This window comes from Lissotriton vulgaris, chromosome 4_1, assembly GCF_964263255.1.
Source record: "Lissotriton vulgaris chromosome 4_1, aLisVul1.2, whole genome shotgun sequence".
Taxonomy (NCBI): Eukaryota; Metazoa; Chordata; class Amphibia; order Caudata; family Salamandridae; genus Lissotriton; species Lissotriton vulgaris.
Genome location: NC_141691.1, coordinates 482,389,237 through 482,413,561, shown reverse-complemented (window position 1 = coordinate 482,413,561; position 24,325 = coordinate 482,389,237). Strand labels below are relative to the sequence as shown.

Below are 24,325 nucleotides of genomic sequence, written 5' to 3'. Positions count from 1 at the left end.
ATCAATTTTGTGTAGTAATATATTAGTGAAACATTAATTAATCTCTTATTACGAAATAACGATTTGATGCATTATATTTAATTCCAATTCAGTTTAATTAATTTAGAACTGATGCATACATGTTAAGCATTAAATGTACTCTTTCTTAAGCTGCAATTTTTCCTTAGCAAGCATCATAATTCCTTGACATGTTTGCAAATGTTGCTTTATTTGTTCTGTGCATGTTTCAGTATACATTCAAAGGACATTCTTTCGAAGTTCAAGGTGGAATGGCTCAGTGGGGAAATTAACTCTCACCCAATGCCATAGTCTGCTACATTGTATATTTTCTACAGTTGACTAACCTGTGAAGCCCGGAAAGCCAAGTCGTTCACATGAAAAGCTTGGGAAAGAATGCAGGAGTAACTAAATGTAATTTGTGACCACATACGTAAACTTATCATATTATGGTCTGACTAGTGGAGTGACACCACATCATTAAGGTGTCATTAGGACTATAAAAGAGGAAACTCCAAAGAAGGGGCAGTGCCATTATTTTACTATTCCTCTCAATGCAGGATGTTCATGTTGCAATATTTTCTATGGAACACCAATCATTGCGCTTTGGATTTTATCCTTTTATTGCAATGCCTAATTTTCTCTATCTTGAACTGACCGTTTGCATGTTGCTACATTCATGCAGTCGACTTGGAATTCTTATTTGCCAAACAGAATGATTTTTGCTTCTTTTTGCCAATGCTCATCAACTCGCCCTTAAAGGACTTCAAAATTGATTATTTTACCGCTTTGTTTTGAATTTTAGATAGGATTGAACTATTCTTTTGCCTCTATTGGTAGAATAAGCCAGTGATGTCTTATCAGATGTTTGTTAAACTATCCTCTTTGCATTTGAAATTCTGACTAAATGAGTGGTCTAAAACTACATGTTTTAGTAATTTTGACTGAGATGCTTAAGAAATTGCTTAATTGTATACATTTTGGAACATTAATACAGTAACTAACTATCTAAAATTGCCTGAGTCTGTTATTGTATCCTGATGTTCTTTAGTTGAACTGTGTTGAACTGTATTAAATTACTGTGTTAATCTAAATGCACTGTAGAGAGAATCAGCTAATCTTTTCAGAATATCAAGCTCTGCTTCTTTTATTTTGTGTCGCAGTTGCAGAGCTTCTAGTTTGTATCATATTGATTAGACTTCATTTCTTTTGAAGATTGGTTCTCCCCATTGCGATACTTTATTTTTATAGTAAGGTTCTGAGAGTAGTGTATTTGAACTTCACAACAACAACTTTACCTGCATCTTGCTACCAGCACCTGGGCTTCTCTGTTGTGAGCAGTGCTCTGCCAAGTGGTGCCAAATCTAGTCCTGGGCCCTTGAAAGTGAGTTTTTGTGCTGCAACAAAGAAACTGATGCATCAACTCCAAAGCGTAATTTCAGAACTTGCACATCCCTGAAAAATTGATGCATTACTGGTGCCTGCACCAAAGCTGTGGACTCCACTCACCGAGTGCGCGATGCAAAGACCTCTACTTTCACCGCAGCTCCTACTTTGCCCCAGCACCTCTGAAAAACAGCAGCTGCGTGAGTATCGGACACCGCAACAACGACATCAGTGGTGCACGATCCCGACTCTGACACACCCCTAGCCCTGCATGGTTTTCGACCAGCGCATCATCTTTAGCCCAGCAGCTATACTTTGATGCAGAGGAATCGCTATACTTTGATGCAGAGGAATCGAATCAAGGAAGCGACACATCACTGCTCCTGTGCCACCTTCAGGAACAAAGGCCTCACACCAGTACCCGACACATCCCCTCCATTGCACACCACATCTTCCTTGATCGTCAATGCCTCAATGAACTTGCACAACCTTCAGGAACTGACACATAACCTGCATCCACAACGGCTCACCTCCTCTGTGCATTGCATCATTGCATCATTGCGATTTCCAAAGCATCCAAGGTGCTGTCAGCGGCCTGTGGCTGTCAGTGGCCTGCGCTCCATCACAGTTGGACTTAACTTTTGGTTTTTATCCCAGTCAAGCACAACTAGAAAGCCCCAGTTGCAACTATTGACTTCTAAGCACTGCATTTTGATTTACTCTGGCAAAATTCATATCTTGACTTGTGTATGTTGGAGTTGTATCATGTTGGTCTTGGTTCAATCAGATAAATATTGGCTGTTTTTCTAAATAGGTGTGGATTATTTTTGTGTATTTCCACTGTGTTATTGTGTGTGAGTGTCCCCAAATAATTTACAAATTGACTCTTTAGTGCAACCTGACTGCTCTTTGCCAAGCTACCAGAGGGTAAGCACAGGTAAAGTTTTAGTGTGTACTTCACTTACCCTGACTGTGATTGTGGTTCCTGCTTGGGAAGGGTGCATACACCGCTAACCAGAAACCCAATATTTAACAGTTTCCCTTATAAAAAATATACAAGATATGATTAATAGTTGATAATGTTCACTAAAGTTAGGTGGCTAGATATGGGAGCAAGTGTCTCCATAATTGTGAGACCAATGTGACCTCTTGTCATGTGAATTGATGAGGCGGAAGAGGAGCCCCTAATTGTGAATTTTTTTGCAAAGATATATGGTGTACTTCAATTAGTTTGTAAGTGTTGGCCAACTCTGGTATTGTGATTAGGCCGTCAACAACCCAACATTAGGTTAGGCAGAATTATATTCCAGGAGTTGCATTGTAGTAATCAGGCTGTTAGGTTTTTTCAGATGTACAAGGCGAAGGAACCAAGGGTCAGTAATTAGAGTTAGGAGACCGCAGTAAATAATGGTTTATTGTCCAGACTTATACAAATCATATAATATACCCATGATGATATGGCACCAGTTTAGGGATATACAATGTCAGAAAATATTAGCAACCAACTAAATAACTAGAGTTGGGCAGCTGCGTAGTTATGAGAAGGCTGTCAGCTACCCATCAAAAATGAATATGATAACTCTGCCAGTTTGGGGGCTACTCTATCGTGGTTAAGCAGTATAGTGTCTCAGTGCTATGGAAATGAAAAGATAATTAATAGTTAGAGTAGTGGGGTCATATTAAAAGACTTGGATGGTCTCTCATAAATATTCAAACCAATGTGGTCAAGGAACACAGAGGTCACAATAAGTAGCAAGAATGGGGGCATGTCCCTGTTGGAGTTTGTGAACCAGAAGAAGAGTTTGTGGAGTCTGTGACACAAACACATTATAAACTTTGCCCCCCCCCCACATAGGCCTGAGAGTCAAAACATGCTCACCCTGCCCCATTTCTTGACTTTTTTTGGCTTTGCACTCTGTAATGGCAGCCAAAAGAGAACATTTCCTCTTGCAGCCAGCCAGGTAGAGCCTTAAGGTCCGTCAACCCTACTAGTGCCCTGATTATGAGTTTAGGTGGTACTTATCAATACCACAGTATACGTTATTTATTGAGTGTGATAAATACCACCTATTATGAGTTATTGGGGAATAACATGTGGATTTGGGTGTTTAACACACCAAAATCCGTTTGATACGGTATATACCTTGTGGTTTTCCCCCGTTACATTTTACCTGCTAAAATTTAACAAATGTTGAGTTATTTGGCGCACCCAATAATTACCGAAAACGTTAAATACAACTCATAATTGAGACAGTCTTTAACGAGCAACTCGTAATCAGGACCTTGGAGTTTGCAGGCCCGAAATGAACTATCGAAAAAGAAGTTTTGAGGTTAGTGCGCAGACTAATTGTTCAAATTCTAACTTTTAACCATTTCTAGCCCACTAATGCATTTTTGTAACTCTATATTCTCAAAAAAACCAAACTAAACTGACATACACCAAAAAAAGAAAATATTACAGCTTCCCACCATACGCTGCAGAGCTTTATCACTGTCAGGGCTATTAGGATTACGTGGCAGGGAGGACGAAATTATGTAGCGATGATATCTAAACACTGAGGCAAACATTGCATATTACTGCAAACTAAATTTTTGGTCAAATTATGCTAATGATGTGGCAAATAATCAAGCAAACGAGGTAAATCCATAATTATGAAGAAAACGCTGGAGTTAGTGAATCATATAAATACACATGGACCTCAATGTTGTCCATTGTTTTATCATCGATTTACTCATGCACCAAACTGGATAGATCATTGTTGAGATGATCTGGACGGCTGGTCGAGGGACAGCCTGGCAACTCTGAAGCAGCCCTGGTGGCAGGGTGGGTTGGAACTTCCCAATTTAGAACTATACTATCTTGTGGTGCAGCTCCAACATGCAATACAATTGGTGGACAAGGAGAGAAGCCTGGAGAAGAGTTTACTCCACAGCACTTGTGGCGAGATGCCCTACCCAAACTTCTGATGTTGGGGGCAGGAGCGCCTAACTCGGTCCCTCGGAGTGAGATGTCTGGGTCATATGGTACAGTTTCGAGCACTAGTGTGATGAATGATGGGAAGTAAAGTGACAACTGTATGATCAAGGATGGGCAAGACGTAGAGGTACGGAGAAGCGCACGAGTAAAGACCATTCCTGTGAAACTGAAAGATTTTGCTCAGTATTAGGGTAATCTTAGTTTGCAGATTAATTGATATTGTATTTGTAAATAGTTTTATATTAGAATTATTATTATTTTTTTTTTAAGGGGTAGGTGTGTAGTGTTCTAATCTTGTACAAAATGTTGGCGGGCGGCTGCGTCTTGGAATGCGGGTTGGCGAGGCTTCAAGGGAGAGACGGTTGGGGAGAGAGAAAAAGCCAGAAACATGTGGATGTTAAGCTGCCTTCCTTTCACACCATTAAACTCTACTTGACCCCGCATTGTGTAGTTTCCTTTACTACACCCATCTACCCTGAAACGTCCTTTTAGGGCTAACATCCTACTCAGTTAGTAGTTCATGTAGTCTGGCAATTATTGTTATTCAAAAGTACCATTTCAGAGGAGGTGTTTTATTAGGGGTAGAAGGTGATTTACCACTTCTCTAATGGCGGGGTTCGTTACCGAGTCATAGAAAGCGGGTTTAGATCCATTTCATGTTTAATACCTGTATATACATTTTCCATGGCACATGAAGTGTGTTGAGAAGGTACTCATGACAGCGGTATGCTCAGACATGGGCCCCCTGCTCACTCTGCCACTGGATCCAAGCAACACCCGGTTGAAGAGCTCAACGCGGTCTGGGGTTGTTGTGTTCCACTTGGGAAAGCGCTGGGCCTGGCATTTCAGTCTTGGATGTTCCTACTAGAGCAGGACGAAAAATGATTTGTATTGGGCTGGGTCTAATCTGAGGGGTCATGCGGGCAAAATAACGGGTTGGAGTGTTAAACAAGGCGGTTGGCAGTGGTTAGACATATTGCAGGCATTCCTCAGATCACCTTTGTGTGTTTGATGGGAAGGTACTCTGAGCACCATGTAATGTCAAATGATGTATTTAAGGTTCCTTACTGATTATACTTGTATTATGTCAATGGGTTGGCATATCATGTAACTCTGCTCAGGTAGGAGTTCGATTTGCTGTTTTCTTTTTGTTTGCAATGTAGTCTGGGCCTTCAACATTGAAGTATAGCCATGTAATGAGCCTCCACTTTATTCATTTTTACGTGCTACTTAATTGTGTTAGGCATTATAAGGGGCTATTGGGGAGTTCAAGCACCATGATTGCTGAAAAAGTACGTTCACCTCTGAATGTGTGTTTGTTTTGCTTCAGCATAGTATAACTTCGATCCAACTGTAAGGTTTATGTATTTACAAACAATAATAGCCATTTTAACTTTTATATTGCCAGCAATTATTTTAAATATCATTGGCACATAATGAACTATGAATATGTTCATTATCTTGATAGAAATACAAAGTCCAGCATGTCACATGGTTATAAGTTCGAAATGAGGGGGAATGCTCAAGAAAACTCTTAAGCAACACTGCATGAAACCGAACAGCAGAATTTATCCATGTCTGTTTGCAGGCTCCTGTTGAGCATGTGTGCTGTACCTTGATTCTAACCTGTTTTGTTCTTAAGCTTGATGTGCGTTTCTCATGGTCTATTCGCAGGCTGCCCGAAACTGCTTGGTAAATGAAAACGGAATAGTGAAAGTTGCAGATTTCGGGCTTTCCAGGTGAGATTGTTTTCATGTGTTGTATAAATTGACGCAGAAGTTCAGTAACACTAAGAGACACATTTTTTCTTCTCGTGAGTTGTGAAGTGCATTCTTCAGTGCTTCTGGGGCAAATGCAGACCTATACAGAAGCTGCATATAAACAATCCATATCATGAACCACCACTTAAAACTCACTATTGGCATGTGCAAGTAGCATGGCATGACAAAGGTATACCAATATCTGCTACAGTACTCTTGGGACCAGATGTACGACCGTATTTTGCGGTCGCAAATGGGAAATCTGCCCGTGTGCAACCGCAAAATAGGTCTGCCCCATGTACAATCCCTATATTGCGAGTCGGTAACCTATTTTCCAACTCGCAAAATAGGATTTGCTACTCGGTATTAGGAAGGGGCATGCCAAGGGCGTCCCCTCCTTATAGCGACTCACACTTCAATGTACAATTGTTTGTCAGACTGCAATGGCGGTCCCAAAACACACGCAGTTTACCACCTACCCCTTTGTGAATGGATGTGAAAATATTTTTTAAGAGCAGGCAGTGGCCCCTTTCCTTTTATGAATGGATGTGAACATATTTTTTAAGAGCAGGAAGTGGTCCCACAGACCCCTGCCTACTCTCAAAAATTGAAACAGTACTGTCCACCTCTGGGGTACAGCTATAATGTGTGTTGTCGTTGTCAAGACTAACTGTACTACACTGTATGGAATGATCTCTGCACTGTCTGCACTATTGTACCTTTTTATCCGTGAGTTGTATTACTGTTACAAGGTTTAAATAAAATGTATGATATGTACATAGAGCTGTCACATAAGTATGTTTCAATTAAACTTCATGAATAAAAAAAATTAAAAAAAATGAAACAGAAACGTTTCATTTTTCTTTTTTAAATGCATCTCGTTTTCCTTTAAGGAAAATGGCTGCATTAAAAAAAAACTGCTCTATTTAAAAAGTAATAAACAAAAAAAGAATTGCCAATACTGCTCAATACTTTGAATATTAATCCAATAAAAACATACGAATTAAACAATATGCTTTGTTATCACATTTATGTTAGATTAAATCTTTTATTATTTTCAAAACATTTTTACTTCATGAATTTGGTTCTTATTTCACCAATTTTCATATATCACAAGACCTTCTGTACACAATATATACATTTGTCATATAAATATTTCAACACATTATATACATTTTCAATCATCAATCATGCAGACATAACCTCTCATACAACCACAGACAACATACAATCATATATTTACACTGGAATTACAATATTCACAGAATGCCATATGTTAATCCTTTTTTTACACAGTTATTTGGAATAATTCAACGTGACTTCAAGGTGTTTTTGGAGTTCGCATCATTTGTCCTGATGAGAACTCCAAAAACACCTTGAGTTCGAAACGCGTAGACTGTTAGAGCCATAAAGATCAAAAGAAGTCACGTTGAATTATTCCAAATAACTGTGTAAAAAGAAAGGAATAACATATGGCATTCTGTGAATATTGTAATTCCAGTGTAAATATATGATTGTATGTTGTCTGTGGTTGTATGAGAGGTTATGTCTGCATGATTGACGATTGAAAATGTATATAATGTGTTGAAATATTTATATGACAAATGTATATGTTGTGTACAGAAGGTCTTGTGATATATGAACATTGGTGAAATAAGAACCAAATTCATGAAGTAAAAATGTTTTGCATAATAATAAAAGATTTAATCCAACATAAATGTGATAACAAAGCATATTGTTTATTTCGTATGTTTTGATTGGATTAATATTCAAAGTATAGAGCAGTATTGGCAATTCTTTTTTTGTTTATCATTAGCTAGTGGCTAAGCCTTGCTGTTGGGAGCCCAAAACCAGTGGTGGTTTTTCCTATTTAAAAGTAGTCACAGACATGGTAGTCTGCTGACCCCAGCAGGCCACCATCCCTGGGAGTGCTAACCATTCCCAATATCGATGAGGCATGCAATTTGTGGGTCCATAAGGTATTGCAAACAGTGTCTGAGACACTGTTCTAATTTGCATTATGCGAGTCGCAAATGGCAAGTTGCAAAACAACGCAATTTGCAACACGCAAATTGTAAGGGTCGTACATCTGGCCCTGAATACGATGCCTTTAAGTAAAGGGATGTTGCAGGGCAGCATAAATCATTTTTTCACCCATGGTTTCCTATCCTTTATTTTACTAAGAAAGACCAAGCTTTTTAATTGTCAGGAGAAAATTCACTCAAAGGCATAGCTGTTTTCTGTGTGGCATCTCTGACAGCTTGCCTAGCAGGGTCTCCTGCACAAGGTACACTATACAAGCAAAACATATCTAATAACACATTTTCTGACACATATTGTCAATCAAAAGGTGCCACCACACTGAACCATACAGCACTGATAAAATGAGAAGATATGCATTGATTTATTTAAAAGGGTTTTTTGTAAGGCCCGCTTACCATGTTTCTGCTGTATTATAGCATTGAAAATGTAGGGAAGCAAGCAGAAAAGCATTGGCAATGCTAATAGGTCCTGCTAAAGAATAAAAGTGCCTTTTGAGTTATTGATGAGTTTAGGCACTCAATAACTCCTCACACATTCACTCTGTCAATCATCTTTGCACTGATGCATCTATTCATCCATTCATCTGTTTACTCATTCTTGCATTAACCCTCTGACACAACTGCAATAAAACACACAAAAATTAAACAACATATGCAAGATAAATTAAAAGAACACAATAGAAAAAAGAAAACGCACTGCAGACTAAAAAAGGTGACACACTAAGGTATACAGAAAATTGATGGATGGAATGCTTGAATTAATCTCAGTCACTTGTAATTACTCAGGGACGTAACCTAGTCCCTCCTTATTTTGCTTATCATGCCCCCTTAGTTTAGACCAAGCCATATGCAAATCAGGTTTGACCCTGCTCCACTGGTAACAGTACAACCCGAACTGCCAGGCAAGGTCCACTCTAAACCAGAGGAACACAAGCAACCCATGGCCCTATTCTAGGCCGGGTATAGCTTGGTTCTTGGGGCACAGTGTGCACATGACCTCTCTCTAAGCATTCCTGTCCCACCTAACAAGTCACTGGAGTATACAAAAAAGAGATGGATAGAAAGCTTGAATTAATTTCAGCCACTGGTAATTACTCAAGTCGCTTTCCAGTACATCATTATTTTGCACACCATGCCACATCAGTTTCAATCCAGCCACTAGCAAATCAGTCTTGACTGTGCTGCAATGGGAACAGTCGGACTGAATGGCAAGGTCAGGTCCTGCAAGAACCAGAACACAAGCAAACCAGGACTGGTTTCATCCGTATTAGTGCTCATCAGCTGGGTATGTCTTAGTTCCAGTGGCACACTGAAGCATACAAAAAAGCGATGGATGCAATGCTTGAATCAATATCATCCACTGGTAATTACTTGGAGCCTCATCCTAGTTCATCAGTACTTTGCACACCATGCCACCTCAATTTGGACCCTGCCATATACAAATCAGTCTTGGCCTTGCTCCAGTGGGAAAAGACCAGCCTGAACTGCGAGGCCATGTCCTCCATGAACCAGAATAAGGGCAAAACTGGTCCTGGGTTGCTTGTGATATAGATCACGGACGACCTCGCTTGGCAGTTTGGGCTAGACTGTTCCCATTGGAGCTGGAGCAGAACTGATTTGGAGATGGCTTGGCCCAAACTGATCTGTGATGGTGGGCGAAAAACGATGGATTGGGATGTGGCCTGAGCGATTGCCAGTGGTTCAAAAATTGTAAGTATTCCATCCATCACCTTGTTTTTGAAGCCCAAAATACATCTGTGAGATGGAAATGTAAATGTTAGCTATGGGCTACAGCTCTACTATGCCATCCAGTAGTGTGACCAGGCAACCATGACTGCAGGCCCACCACTGTAGTCAGAGTGCTGCAGTATAAATCCTGCAGCACGACCTGTCAAAGATAACGCTTTTTGATTGGCGAAAATGTTCCTTTTAAATTTTAATATGTCACCCAAATGTAGGCCTTGTAGTCTACAAGGCAAAGTGCATGGTATTTAAAAGAAGGACATTGAAAAAATGTAAAGTTAACATGGCCTCACAGTGACCAGCACTCAAAACCAATTTTCACTATAGCAAGGCTGACTGGCCTATAGCGAAACATCAGGAAGTTGGATTAAATACTAATTCTGCTATCTCTGGATTGAGTCAGCTAGAAATATGATTAAAACACCCTTTGTAAAATGCATTAAAAGCCCCACTTAATGGTAAAGTCAGATGTGTAATAAATATTAAGGAAAAGTAACTCTTAGAAACACACAGTTTTCTTGCCTTAAGCTCCTGTAGGCTAATTTTTATGCACTCCAGATGTAGCCCAGTGAGTGCTTAGTCCTTTTGCGGTGTGAAAACTGCTCTCAAAGCAGGGACAATGATTTGGGTATTGGAGGTGTTTTCTCTTACCCCGACAGGAAGGTTGCACAGGAACTTAATTGGCTTCAAAGAAGCCTTCCCTGTCACAAGAAAATGTTAGGTAATACCTGGAGAGGCCCCAGCTTTTGTCGTTCCATTAAGGCAATCACCAGTCCCATGGGGAGGAAAACTGTCTCTATGGCTGGTTTGAAGTGACCAAGGAAAAGGGTATTGATCATTACCCTGGTCACACTTCTGCGTGTGCACACAGGGAAATGGCTTCTCCATCTTGGATTTTAGGATTTAGGGGCACTGTAGGATTGTTGGCAGTAGAGCAATCAGAAACTGCTGCAAAAGTGGGTAGAGTTACTCCTTGGAAAACTTAGCCCATTGGTTGTTGGGGTGGCAGGAATAAATATGGCATCCCAAGGTACCCACTTTAGAGCCTTTCTTTGAATCTGCAGAAGAGCAAAAATAGGACTGGACCTACTGTGTGTGGCCCAAGAGGAGCCATACAGTACTGGATCTGCTCACTCATGTACCCAGGGCAAGGAAAAAGCCTTTAGGGTAATTTGGCTGGCCTCTCGGTTGGCTACAGGGCTATCAAAACTTCAAGAGACCTTTCCTGAGGTTCTCAGCTGACCAGTATGAACTGCAGTACAAAAGGGGGTGGTGATGGACGGAGCATCTGAATCAATCAAACACTCACACCCAGTCAAAAGATCTGGGTTTAATCCATCACCGTTCTTTAGCCCACTCTGCCACCCCAGTTCAGAAATGGCCATATGCAAATCAGTCTGACCCTGTGCCTCATGGGAACAGTCCAGCCCGAACTGCCAAGCCATGTCTTCCCTGGACCGGAAACAAGCTTCCGAGGACCGGTTTCTGGCATTCCAGCTGTCTTCAGCCCGGCTTGCTTGAATCCAGTGGCAAAGTGAGCAAGGGACTCACGTCTGAGCATACCCAGCCACACTTATGGCGGCCAAAAGCAGTACAAAAGGGGGTGGTGATGGACGGAGCATCTCACACTCTGCCACACTTACGGCGGCCAAAAACAGTACAAAAGGGGGTGGTGATGGTCGGAGCATCTGAATCAATCAAACACTCACACCCAGTCAAAAGATCTGGGTTTAATCCATCACCGTTCTTTAGCCCACTCTGCCACCCCAGTTCAGACATGGCCATATGCAAATCAGTCTGACCCTGTGCCTCATGGGAACAGTCCAGCCCGAACTGCCAAGCCATGTCTTCCCTGGACCGGAAACAAGCTTCCGAGGACCGGTTTCTGGCATTCCAGCCGTCTTCAGCCCGGCTTGCTTGAATCCAGTCGCAAAGTGAGCAAGGGATTCACGTCTGAGCACACCCTGCCACACTTATGGCGGCCAAAAGCAGTACAAATTGGGGTGGTGATGGACGGAGCATCTGAATCAATCAAACACTCACACCCAGTCAAAAGATCTGGGTTTAATCCATCACCGTTCTTTAGCCCACTCTGCCACCCCAGTTCAGACATGGCCATATGCAAATCAGTCTGACCCTGTGCCTCATGGGAACAATCCAGCCCGAACTGCCAACCCATGTCTTCCTTGGACTGGAAACTAGCTTCCGAGAACCGGTTTCTGGCATTCTAGCCGTCTTCAGCCCGGCTTGCTTGAATCCAGTGGCAAAGTGAGCAAGGGACTCACGTCTGAGCATACCCTGCCACACTTATGGCGGCCAAAAGCAGTACAAAAGGGGGTGGTGATGGACGGAGCATCTGAATCAATCAAACACTCACACCTAGTCAAAAGATCTGGGTTTAATCCATCACCGTTCTTTAGCCCACTCTGCCACCCAAGTTCAGACATGGCCATATGCAAATCAGTCTGACCCTGTGCCTCATAGGAACAGTTCAGCCCGAACTGCCAAGCCATGTCTTCCCTGGACTGGAAACAAGCTTCCGAGGACCGGTTTCTGGCATTCCAGCCGTCTTCAGCCCGGCTTGCTTGAATCCAGTGGCAAAGTGAGCAAGGGACTCACGTCTGAGCACACCCTGCCACACTTATGGCGGCCAAAAGCAGTACAAAAGGGGGTGGTGATGGACGGAGCATCTGAATCAATCAAACACTCACACCCAGTCAAAAGATCTTGGTTTAATCCATCACCGTTCTTTAGCCCACTCTGCCACCCCAGTTCAGACATGGCCATATGCAAATCAGTCTGACCCTGTGCCTCATGGGAACAGTCCAGCCCAAACTGCCAACCCATGTCTTCCTTGGACCGGAAACAAGCTTCCAACTCCTGAGTGCTGTTTGTGAGGTCATAAGACCCTTGGCTGCATCTAATTGCACTTCTCCTACCACTTCTGATAACCGGGTACTTAGAAAATGTTTCGACTTCTAAACTTCCAGAGGACATGGAAATATCACCCCAGCTTATCTGACTCATTGTTGTAGTGGTACCTTGCCCAACCGCTATCTGACTTCGGGAAGACTTCCACGGATACCCCCTGCTGCCATGCACTGCTGAAGGATTTTGACTTCCAGAAAAAAGACCAGGTCCAAAGGTAAAACCTCTGACCAGGTGGAATCTAGCTGGTGTATCTAGTCCGTATTCCATCACAGTTGGCCGGAAAACACTACCATTGGACCTTTGTGCTTTTTGGTGCTATTTCCCCTTAAATCTTAAAAAAAATCATATGTCTTGTTCTCCTTATGGGATTTTTGTAGTTTGAGGTCATTTTGTTCATTACATGTTATTCTATATATATAAATTGGAGAGGGATTTTTAGTGTTTTGTGTTTTTGACTTTTTGTTTGTTTAGTTACTTCTAAATGCTTTACACATTTTCTCTAAGTTAAACCTATCTGCTCTGTGCCATAGCTACCAGGAGTTGAGCTCAGGTTTAATTTACAGAAACTTTTAACTGGACCTAACAGAATAGTGCAATTATTACTTGTGGTGGACCTCAATTCACCCTTAGTAAACCACTCTCTCACATCAGGCCTACTGCCTTTCTAATAACATTTCAAAATAAACAGGCCGAAGCTATGGTATCTTGCATAACATTTCCCTGCACACCAATCAAGTCTATTGCTGTTTTCATTGGCTTATCACCATAGCCAACAGAGGTCTACTTTACTGAGTGTAAGCTTCCTACAAGGCAACCATATGGCATACAGTTATAAAATTACAAATATATATGGAAGTACAGTTGGCAAAGCAAAATACTGAATAGAGACCTGCAGTGAAGCGTCAGCTTTGTGCTTTCCACCACCGACACAACAACACTAGCAAGCCTGGCTAAATTCATCCATCAAATCAGGATTGCCATAAAAGCTACTAACGAAAGCAACAAAACTCTGGCGAAGGGTACCACAAATCTAGTGGAAGCAAGCTCAGCAGCCCTAAACATCCCTCGCCCACCAGTTTAATGACAATGCTAACATCAGCGAGGGCCAAAAGCAATGAAAGAGGCAACAACCATCATTCCGTATTGCTGTTTACCCAGCGAGGCTCAAAGGAGACATCATGAAAGCGCCTAAGGCCACACGGCACATATTATAAATCCCGGGGAGGGACGATCATATTGGCACAGGAGCGGGGCGCCCAATTTTAAGAACATAAACAGATGTTTTTAGATCATGGTTTTAGCTTTATGTGCTGATAGTTTTTACTGTAATGATTTTAATTAGTTGAACAGTTAATAAAATACACTAATACTTTACTGAGTGTAAGCTTCCTACAAGGCAACAATCTGGCATAGAGTTATAAACTTTCAAATATATACAGAAGTACAGTTGGCAAAGCAAAATACTGTCTCTCCTAGCAGGGTTTAACAAGGATTCTCATAGTGCAAATCTTCAATCTCCATGGTTTGTCAGTGGGAGTACTCAACACTAAAATTCTTTCCAACTAAGGTCATTTGTGAGATTTCATGTAACAAGGAACCTGTAGGCTTTAATACTGAGCAATAACAATCCACCCCAAAATGTCTATAGACTTTATCATATCATTCTCACAATACTTTGGTGCATATCTTCTATGTTTATGGTTCTCCGGGTGAATCAGCAACACCAACAGCCTTGCCTATTATGGTAATCTGTGAAATTCCATGTAACAAAATACCTTCCTACAGGCTTTAGCACATTGAAACACCTATCCATTGTTAAAAGCCTATTGTCTTTAACACAGGCTATGAAATCTGGCATGACTTGTCTCAATGAACTAATGAAGCCTTTACCCTTTACCATTAGCTTTACACCTTACCTTACCCAGCACCGGCTTATTCAAATGTACATAAACTGGCAACCATTATGAATACAGTTATAAAATTACAAACATGTAGAAAAGTAAAGCTTGCAAAACAATATACAACCACTCGCACCAAGGCATAACAAGAATCATTAGGAGGAAACCCCCCACGGTTTGTCAAAGTGGGTAGCAAGTGTCCAAACCCGAGCCAATTTGGTAATCTGTGAAATGGCACGCAGCTAAATACTTGCACGTGGCCTGTAATAATGTGATAGAAACCTACAATGTAGGGCCTATTTGGTTTAACGAATGCTTTTTACAATTAATAACCTAGACCAACTGCCTTTGTCATAATGTTTCATACTAAGCAGACCAGATCTATAGCAACAGACATACCGTTTCCAGGTGCACCAATCAGGCCTATAGTTTATCACCATAACCAACTGAGGCCTACAGTTTTCAACGTAGCCTTTTACACATGGCAACCATCAGGCCCACAGTTGTAAAATTAGGTAGGTATACAAATTTACAGTTGGTTAAGCAAAATACTCTCTCTCCTAAGAGGGCCTAAGAAAGATTCTCACAGAGCAAACCTTCTATATTCACAGTTTGCCTTTATGGAAGCAAACAAATTCTGCACACTCAAATCCTGTACTCCGAGGAGCCAACAAGTGGGTGGACCCTAATCCTTTTTCGCAGTAGAACTCTGAAAGCTCCTTTTTGGTGATCACATAAGGTCAAGTGACAGTTTTGTCCTGGGCACCCCATAATGCTCTCAAAGACAAAACTGTGCTAAAGTTAATGATTTGGTATGGGGAGGGGTTCGGAACTGTTCATGGCTGCTCTCCTCCATCTGTGCTGCTGCTAGAGAAAAGCAAACACCACAGTTATCTAAGACACTTTAACTGCAACTGTACTGTCAAGACAGACCTAAAAAGGATCTACCACAAAATGGTGATCTGCGGGTCATGAGAATTTGATAACTTTTAGGGGATTTGGTGTGCAGAACAGGGTCACTGAATCGAAAAGGTGTTAAGATTAGTGTTGAGAGTAAGGATTGGAGACTCATCCTCACGTTTAAAATTTTTACAACTACGCTCATGGTATATTGCAGAAAAGAATAATATTGGCGGAAACTGGGAAATAGAGCCTAAACTCCAAAACCCCACCCCCTTGAAAAAGGAAGTCGAGATATGGTACAGGAGTCTACTAGATAGAGAAGACATCGAACTCCCCCCACCTTATCAGATTTGGAGAACATCAATTTTAGAAAATGGAGCTGTAGAGTATTATCTCCCGTCTACTACAAACCTCTACAAGTTTGTAAAATCAACTTCTTTGAAGAAAAAACACTTCTTTACTATCAATAGAATATATTATACCTCCTATAGAATTGCTAAGTTTGTCAGTAACCCAATCCCTAGGTGCCCTAAATGCGGTATGCTTAAGGCAGAGGATTTGCATATGTTTTATGAATGTTCTCAATTAAAAAGATACTGGCAGAATGTGGAATTGGCATTAACAGGTATATTTGATTGCACGATTAACTTAGATCCAGCATTGATTATTTTTGGTTTAAACTCCTCATTGGAAAACTGCCTATCTAGAGCACTCACTGGCCTCTTTTTAAATGTAATTCTTTTGGCCCGAAGGGAATTATGCATCCTATGGAAAGATCGAGCTGGTCCTGAATATGAGAAATGGCTCCGGGCTGCATTTGCAATGGCAAGGCTTGACTGTACAGTTGGCAACATCTGGGCGCCCTTGGTGTGCTGGGGGAAAGCACTAAGGTTGATATAAGATTGTCCAAGGAGTACACCAAGCCTCATACAAATAAGCAGGCCTGGCGGCCAGTAGCGAATGCAAGAACATGGACCGGGGTGCCCAGGATGGATATATGACGTTACCACGCGCGCGTTACAACGACCTACCATTACAACGCGGTTGTAACAACGCAAGTCATTACAACGACTTGCGTTGGGGGGGTGCAAATTTAAAACATTTAATTTACTATTCCAACACCAGTCCCCGTGGATAGTAGGGAAGGTGTTGGGATAGTAAATTAAATGATTTACTATCCTCGAGCGCCCCCCAGCGCAATTCGTTGTAACAACTTTCGTTGTTACAACCGCGTGGTAATGGTAGGTCGTGGTAACGCGCTAGGCGTGGGCGGAAAATCCGTTCCGCTCGCGGATTTTGCGGATTTTCGGGAAATCCGCAATCCGCGAGATTTGCGAATTTCCCGCAAAATCCGCAAATCCGCGAGCAGCGGATTTTGCTCGCACTGCTCGCACTGTTCGCGTGAGTTCGCGCCCCGCGAATAAGTGCAAAATTGCAGAAATACGATCTTAGCAAAACTGAAAGTAACTACTTACCAGGTTCAAAAGTTCAGGCTCATCATTAGTAGCCATTTCCTGGAGTGCTTCCTGAGGGGCCCCTCCAGAGTTCAGTTGCCAGTTGAAACTAGTATGTGACCCTGCTCTGAACCTCAGAATAGTTACACATATGCCACAAAGGTCCTGAATTACAGCTAAGGGAGACAAGCAGGAGCCAGGCTGGAAGTTAAAATCCATTAATCAGCCCCTAATTCATTATTGTCAGTTGGGGCAGGGCAGGTGTTGTAACTAATTTTGCAACAATGAAAGCACTTAGCAAGTGCAAAAGATCACTAATCAGGGCACACTAAGGAAGCAGGTGCCAGCTAAAAAAATATTCTGTGACACATGAATCAGCCCCAAATTAATTCAGGTCACTTGAGGCAGGGAAGGTGTGCTTTGCTTTGCCGAAAATAATGTACACTGGACAACCAGAGGGTGTGGTGATGAAACAGAGGGTGGCATGGGTGGGCCAGAGGGTGGCATGAGTAGTCAGAGAGTGGCAGTGGTGACAGAGAGTGGCAGTGATGAAGAAGAGTGTCCCAAACAGGCTGGACACGTAGAAACAACAAGTTCGCGAAACTTGCGACCCGACAGGTAAGTTCGCAATTTGCGAAAGTGTACAAAACCCTCGCGAACTGGCAGAAACACGGGCGAACACAAAAAAAAAAAAAATCCGCAAATTCGCGGGAATTCGCGGATTTTGCGGATTGCGAATCCGCAAATCCGCAAAATTCGCGAACGCGAGATCCGCAAAATTCGCTCATGCTTATAACGCGCGCGTTGTAAACGATGCATACCGCCCAGGATCAAAGCGGTCTAACATGTTACGATTGCAGACGCTTACGGTGGTATGAGGACAATAAAAATAAAAAAATAAAAGATTAATAAGCCAATCATGAGATCACTTAAGAGGTAGTGGTCAGTCTTCATGTTTGGCCTGCAATTAGGGTAGGCAAGAATGACGAGTATATAGTGGTTTATTTAGAATGAATTCTGAATCAATCAATTAATCAATCAAACAGGACTTGTAAAGTGTGGCTAATCACCTGTGAGGGTATCCAGACACGGAGGACCCTGCTGCTACGGAGGGATCAATTGAGCACCCAGGTCTTGAGTCCTTACCTAAATTCCAACAGAGAAAATGAGGTCCAGAGGTGAAGGAGGAGGTTTTTCCAGGCCTTCACAGTGAGGTAGTAGAAGGAGCGTCCTCCACTGCTAATTCAGCCGATGCCAGGAGTGTTAGTGAGGGAGGCAGAGTGCAGGTGTCTGGAGGGATTGGTGGATGTTCAGGCGGTGGTTGATGATGGTGGTCCTTGGTTGTGTAGGGCTTTGTAGGTATAGATCAACGTCTTGAATTGACATCTATTCTGAATAGGAACCCAATAGAGCATTCTGAGGTGGAGGGTGATGTGGGTTCGCTTTGGGAGGTCGAGGATGATTCTGGCTTGTGAATTTAGATGCTAAACATCCTGTTATTCTGGGCAAATCATTTAATCTCTGTGACTAACAAAATGAATGTGTCCATCTGTACCACAACTGGTGCTCATGCAAAGTGCTCTGATACCTTTGGGTCAATTTTGCACTATACAAAACTCCCCCCAAAAAACTAAAATTCTGTGTGGTCTACAATCATTTAATGAAGTACGAGAAGATGGGTTTGAGTGTGTGTTCTGCAATGTGTGTGGGGTCAGTGAAAACTGGGTGAGGCCGATGTTTATGCTTGTGAGGAGGCTGGTGGTGTTGTGATGTTTGTCGAAGTGAAAGTTGAGGTCTCCGAGGAAGATGTAGCGCTTGAAGTCAGTGGCGAGTGGGGCAATGAATTCAGGGATGGTGTCACAGAAGCTGAAGCAAGGGTGAATATGATGGTGGTTTTGCCGTCAGTTTGGAGTTGGAAGTTGAGGTGTTCCATGATCGGGGTGGTATCATCTGTGGTGGTAGTGCAGTGGATGGTTTCTTTATGACTAATGGCGATTCTACCTCCATGTTTGTTGATGCTGTCTTGAGCTATCTTATAGCAGTCGGGCATTGCTGAGACGATGTTGGGTGCGTATGCGGGGTTGAGCCAGGTCTCAGTGAGGAAGATGAGGTTGGGGTAAGGGAGGAGATGGTGTCCCAGATTTTTATTGCATGCTTGCAGAGTGACCATGCGTTGAGCAGGATGCAATGGAGATGTTCTGAAGCGGTTGTGTTCAGATGGAGGTCATCGTGTGTGTGGGTGCTCTGGTGTTGCAGGAGAAAAAGCAGGGCCAGTAAGAAAAAGGTCCACTGAAATTGGAGAGGTGTTGCAACAGTTGTTCTTGATGAGTTTGGGGTCCAGAGCTTGGCAGAGTTCCTGGTGCTGGGTGTGGTCAAGGCGCAGACGGGAACAGGCAGGATTGCCTTTTAGTGCACTGATGGCATGCCTTCTGCACGCATGTCCATTAAGTAGATCCTTGGTCGAGGGAGGTGTGCTAGGATGAAGTGGGGGGGCTGAATGAGTATAGGAGTCTTCTTGACTGCCAAGAATCTTCTTCCAGCTCGTCTGAGGGAACTTCTGTGTGCTTCACCAGGTACAATTTCAGCCTTGGGGAAATAAGTTAGGAAAAAGAGACCTTAATAATCAGTTCTTCTTTCACTAGGTAGAGATCTCGTCATCACACTGCGTGTCTTTCTCACATGGGGCTTGACCTGAGGTAATTTATTACTGACATCTGTCTTTGTAATTCTTAGGCTTGAGGCATGAAATATGCATAGGTTCAGGGTTTTGCAGTAAGGTAGGGTCTCAGCACATGTACCAGTGATCCCTTTCCTTTCCTGTGTTTGTGATAATTATACCAGGTGCTCCTACAAACCCACTTAATAGCCTGGTAAATAGCCCAAGAAACCACGCAGCAAAAACCCAGCTGCAGCACTTGCCTGAGGCTGTGACTCAGCCTTAGGTATCACAGTGATCTCGTCCTGCTCGCTTTCTATAGGGCTCTCCTGCCATTCTCCTCCTCTGCCAATTCTTCCCTCGTCTCCGGCGGCTGTTGACTAGTCTTCATAACAGCCTTCACCGTGTCTGGTGTCACCTGTTGTTCTATGGTCATCTCGCTCCTCGACTCTCCCAACTCCTCTTCCAGTTGTCTTGGTTTGGCGTCTGCACTGTTCGGTGCTCTTTCCTCCGCATTCTCCTTTCCTTGCACACCATATGCTCCTGATCTTGGCCTAATAATGGCCATGCATGGCTTCTGAGGAGTGGTGAGTATAACAACAAGAACACTGGCCTGTGGTCTATTCATGCCCCCGGTGTCCCCTTCGGAGCTGCTTGCTGTTCCTAACTTGGATTCCCGATCACAATGCATCCCAACCAGGCATGGCTGATCTGGCCATGCAGACACACGAGTCCTGGACAAGAAATCCGGGGTTTCCGGGGTAATAGAGCGCTTTACAAATACGTTTACATTTACAAATACGTTTACATTTATATGATGGAATTGGTGGTGAGAATAAACTTGTCGGCGTTTGCGGTAAGATCGGGTTCCCGAAGTGTCCTGAGGACTGCTTTAAGATGGGAAAAGTGGGAATCCCAAGATGGACTGTAGATGACAATCAAAATATGCTGCTGCATATCCGTGGTGAGGTCGCAAAATGATGTCCATTAATCTTTGGAGGGTGGCAGACGCCCCATGCAGTCCAAAAGGAAGAACCTTGAATTGGTATATCCCTGAGGGCGTGGAAAATGACGTATTTTTTCTAGAGGTTGGGGTCAATACCCTTTCATAAGGTCCAGTGTGGTAAGATAGGTGGAAGAACCCAGACTTTCCATGAGCTTGTCTAGCTCGTATACCCGGGCATAGCGTACAGATCAAATTTTAATACACTGTTTAATTGGTGGGAGTCTATGCAAAACCTTATGGTGCCATTGGGTTTTGGAACAAGCACTGCTGGGGAACACCAGGGGCTATTAGCTGGTTCAATGATTCCTCCACTGCCTGTTGCCTGGGTTCAGGGATCCTATAGAGACCTAACCGGACAACATGGTAACCCTATAGGATTTTGTCATGTCAAGACCTTCTTCCAGTTCGTCTGAGGGAACTTCTATGTGCTTCACCAGGTCCAATCTCACCCTCGGGGAAATAAGACAGGAAAAAAGACCTTAATAATCGGTTATTTTTTCACAATGTAGAGAACCCGTTACCACACAGTATGTCTTTCTCGAAGAGGGCTTGGCCTGAGGTCATTTATTACTGACATCAGTCTTTGTAATTCTTGGTACCAGGATTGAGGCATGCATTGTCGATGGGGTTGGGGTTGGGGTATTCCCATGGGGTAGGGTCTCAGCACAGTGCTCCCTTTCCCTCTCTGCCTGAAGCTGTGACTCAGCCTTAGAGTCACAGCGGTCTCTTCCTGCTCACCTTTCTTTGGGGCTCTCCTGCCGTCCTCCTCCTCTGCTAATTCTTCCCTAATCTCCGACAGCTGTTGAATGGCCTTCACCTCGCCCGTGGTTCTTCTTGTTCTACGGTCATCTCGCTCTTGGTTTGGCATCTGCGCTCACGCTGTTCTGTGCTCCTTCTTCTAAATCCTCCTCTCCTTGCACACCATAGGCTCCTGATCTTGGCCTATTAACGACCACGCATGGCTTCTGAAGCATGATGGTATAACAACTAGAATGCTGGCCTGTGCTATATTCATGCCCTGGAGTGCCCTACGGATCTGCTTCCTATTCCTACCTCGGATTCCTGATCAAAAAGAGAAATAAAGGCTGAAAGAAACTAAATAAGTTGGACAAAATAAAACAAAGATGAGTCAAACAAAGATGAGCACAGGCAAACAACTCAGCAACCAGAGAAACAACAGGGAAAAAAGAGCAGAAAGGTGAGTGGGTGGAAAAACCTCAGACATTACAACAGGAGAAACAAAGGCAGCACAAACTAAACAAGTTGGATAAAATAAACAAAGATGTGTCTAACAAAGAGGAGCACAGCCAAAGAACTCAGCAAACAGAGAGGCAGCGCAGCAGCAAGGGGGAGATGTCACAAAGGACTTACTCTTGAAGGATGAGAACCGGTGGTAAAGACAAGAGCTATACATTATTTAGGACACCTTGCAACTGAAAAATGGCACAGTTCTCAGCAGTAGTCCTAATTCTCAGAGAATGTTCTAAATCTGCATCCAATGATTTACCACAACTGATATATGGTGTACATATGTGACTTTCAGAAATTCACACAAGTTCAAAGAAGTATGCATAGAACCTTACCCCAGTTGCAGTTTTCCAGGTGTACCACTGAAAAACGTTTGCGACTACCATTTTCCCTAAGAAGGCACACGTGTCTATCTGATCATGCAAAAATGTTCAGAGCAAATGTTTATTTTTCTTTTCATTAAGTAACCCTTTCCTGAATTTGAAGAGGGGAGAAGTTAGAATTTTTATCTGCTTCCGACATTGGAAATTAAATTGGGCCTTCCACTTGTCACAAGTAAAGTTCTGAACTTTTCCAGGGTGGGAAACAGTCACAGAAAAATGTGTGGATACCCAAGGTTCTGACTATGCACAAACTCACAGGGCATTGCAGCCCTTGCATGCTCACTACCACACTGACTCCTCAACCTTGTCAGGTTTACTCACAAGAAGATCCTATCGTGCAAAACCAGCTTTTGTGAATACAATAGTAGCTTATGCATCTAAAATGGGCTATATATATATATATATATATATATATATATATATATATATATATATATATATATATATATATATATATATATATATATATATATATATATATATATATATATATGTGTGTATGACAAACTCATATATGCAAATAGCTTTGTGGGCTCAGTCCTTTTATGAAGAACTCAGAGAGCTGCTGGTGTATGTAAAGTGATTGTAAGCTTGACAGCCCTAAAAATGTATATTAATGAAACTACTTTAAGAAAACACCAAGAAGCCACTTTAAAAACCTCTCAGGTTCAGTATCTCATAATCAGTGAAGTTTGTGATCATGTAATCTTTACTAGACCATATAACCACACAAAACTTAAAGCTGGAAAAACCATTACTCAGCATCAGGTACAAACCACCTCTAACATAGGTATGTTGGTGTTCCATGTAAAGCTAGATCACGTAGCCCTGTCACAGCTTAGAGACACGACATGAGCAATGTCATTACACATATTGGCAGAACACGGGTGTGTATAAGAAGTAAAAGTCATCTTTCAGGCATAATAGAGAAACACCTTTTCGCTGGTGAAAAATGAGAACTGTCTTCACTGCAAGAAAATCTGTTAGATATCAAATTGAGAAGTATTCAGAACACTTGATAAAAGGTGACACTTCTCAACTCCCCTTACGTTCTCAGGCATTCTACTTGTTAAATAAAGAGAAAAACCTTTTGAAAACTTCAAGCTTGAAAGAACCTATTAAACATCAGTATAGGAGGTTATACTTCACAGCTGTCTCCGTAGTCAGATGCAAAGGAATTGTGGACAAGCACAAGCACTACTCAAGCACTCCGCAGATAAGAAGCAGACCAAACGTTGGCGGCGCCATGTTGCAGGGATGGTGCACATATACAGAACTATACGAAGGAAACCAGGACCTCTGTAGACAGTGGTGTACTAATCTATCACCTCAGTACCCAAAAATCCCAAAACCGACTAGCAATAGTGTCTCATTCGTTCTCTGACTAACAGCGAAGCTACCAATGATTAGACAACCCAGAACACAACACCACCGACTCTCTCAAGAATCGCGGGAGCAGGACAACTCTTTCGCTCACTCACTCACACTTGTCCAAAATGAGAGTATTCAGAGTCACTGCATAGTTTAAAATGATTATTTTAACTACCACGCTCTATGGTACAGTACAGTGCCATTACTAGCAGCAAAATGCATAAACAACAATATTGTCAGCATTGTCACAAGTCCATAGAATACAAACGGGGTATCATTTTTTAAAGACAGTGGGAAAGGGCTAATGTGCCCAACCACCATCCCCGTGTTAGGATATAGTTTATTATACAAAAGAAGACCTCTGGGCTTTGTCAGCAGACCCCCTACCACAAGGCCTACATGAAAGGTTTACATCTCAGGACAAGCACAACTCTTCTCTCTGGAAAGGTCTTCTCCATGTGTGTGAACAACATGCTTAGCTTGCAATATTAAAGCATATGATTTTCAGTTGTGCAGCTGTGTGTCATGTTATGACTAGGTGTGAGGGACTGACCAGAACAAAATAACAAG

The 24,325-nt window shown here is 42.5% G+C and overlaps 1 protein-coding gene across 2 annotated transcripts in view; it reads left to right on the top strand.

The window, feature by feature from the left end:
* The window catches only part of BTK (Bruton tyrosine kinase), a 487,200-nt gene that overhangs the window by 406,979 nt on the left and 55,896 nt on the right, over positions 1–24,325 (top strand). For both annotated transcript variants that reach the window (XM_086964641.1, XM_086964642.1), the window contains exon 16: positions 6,035–6,099. In XM_086964641.1, coding sequence (XP_086820767.1) covers positions 6,035–6,099 — 65 coding nt within the window. The remainder of the gene's footprint in view (positions 1–6,034; positions 6,100–24,325) is intronic.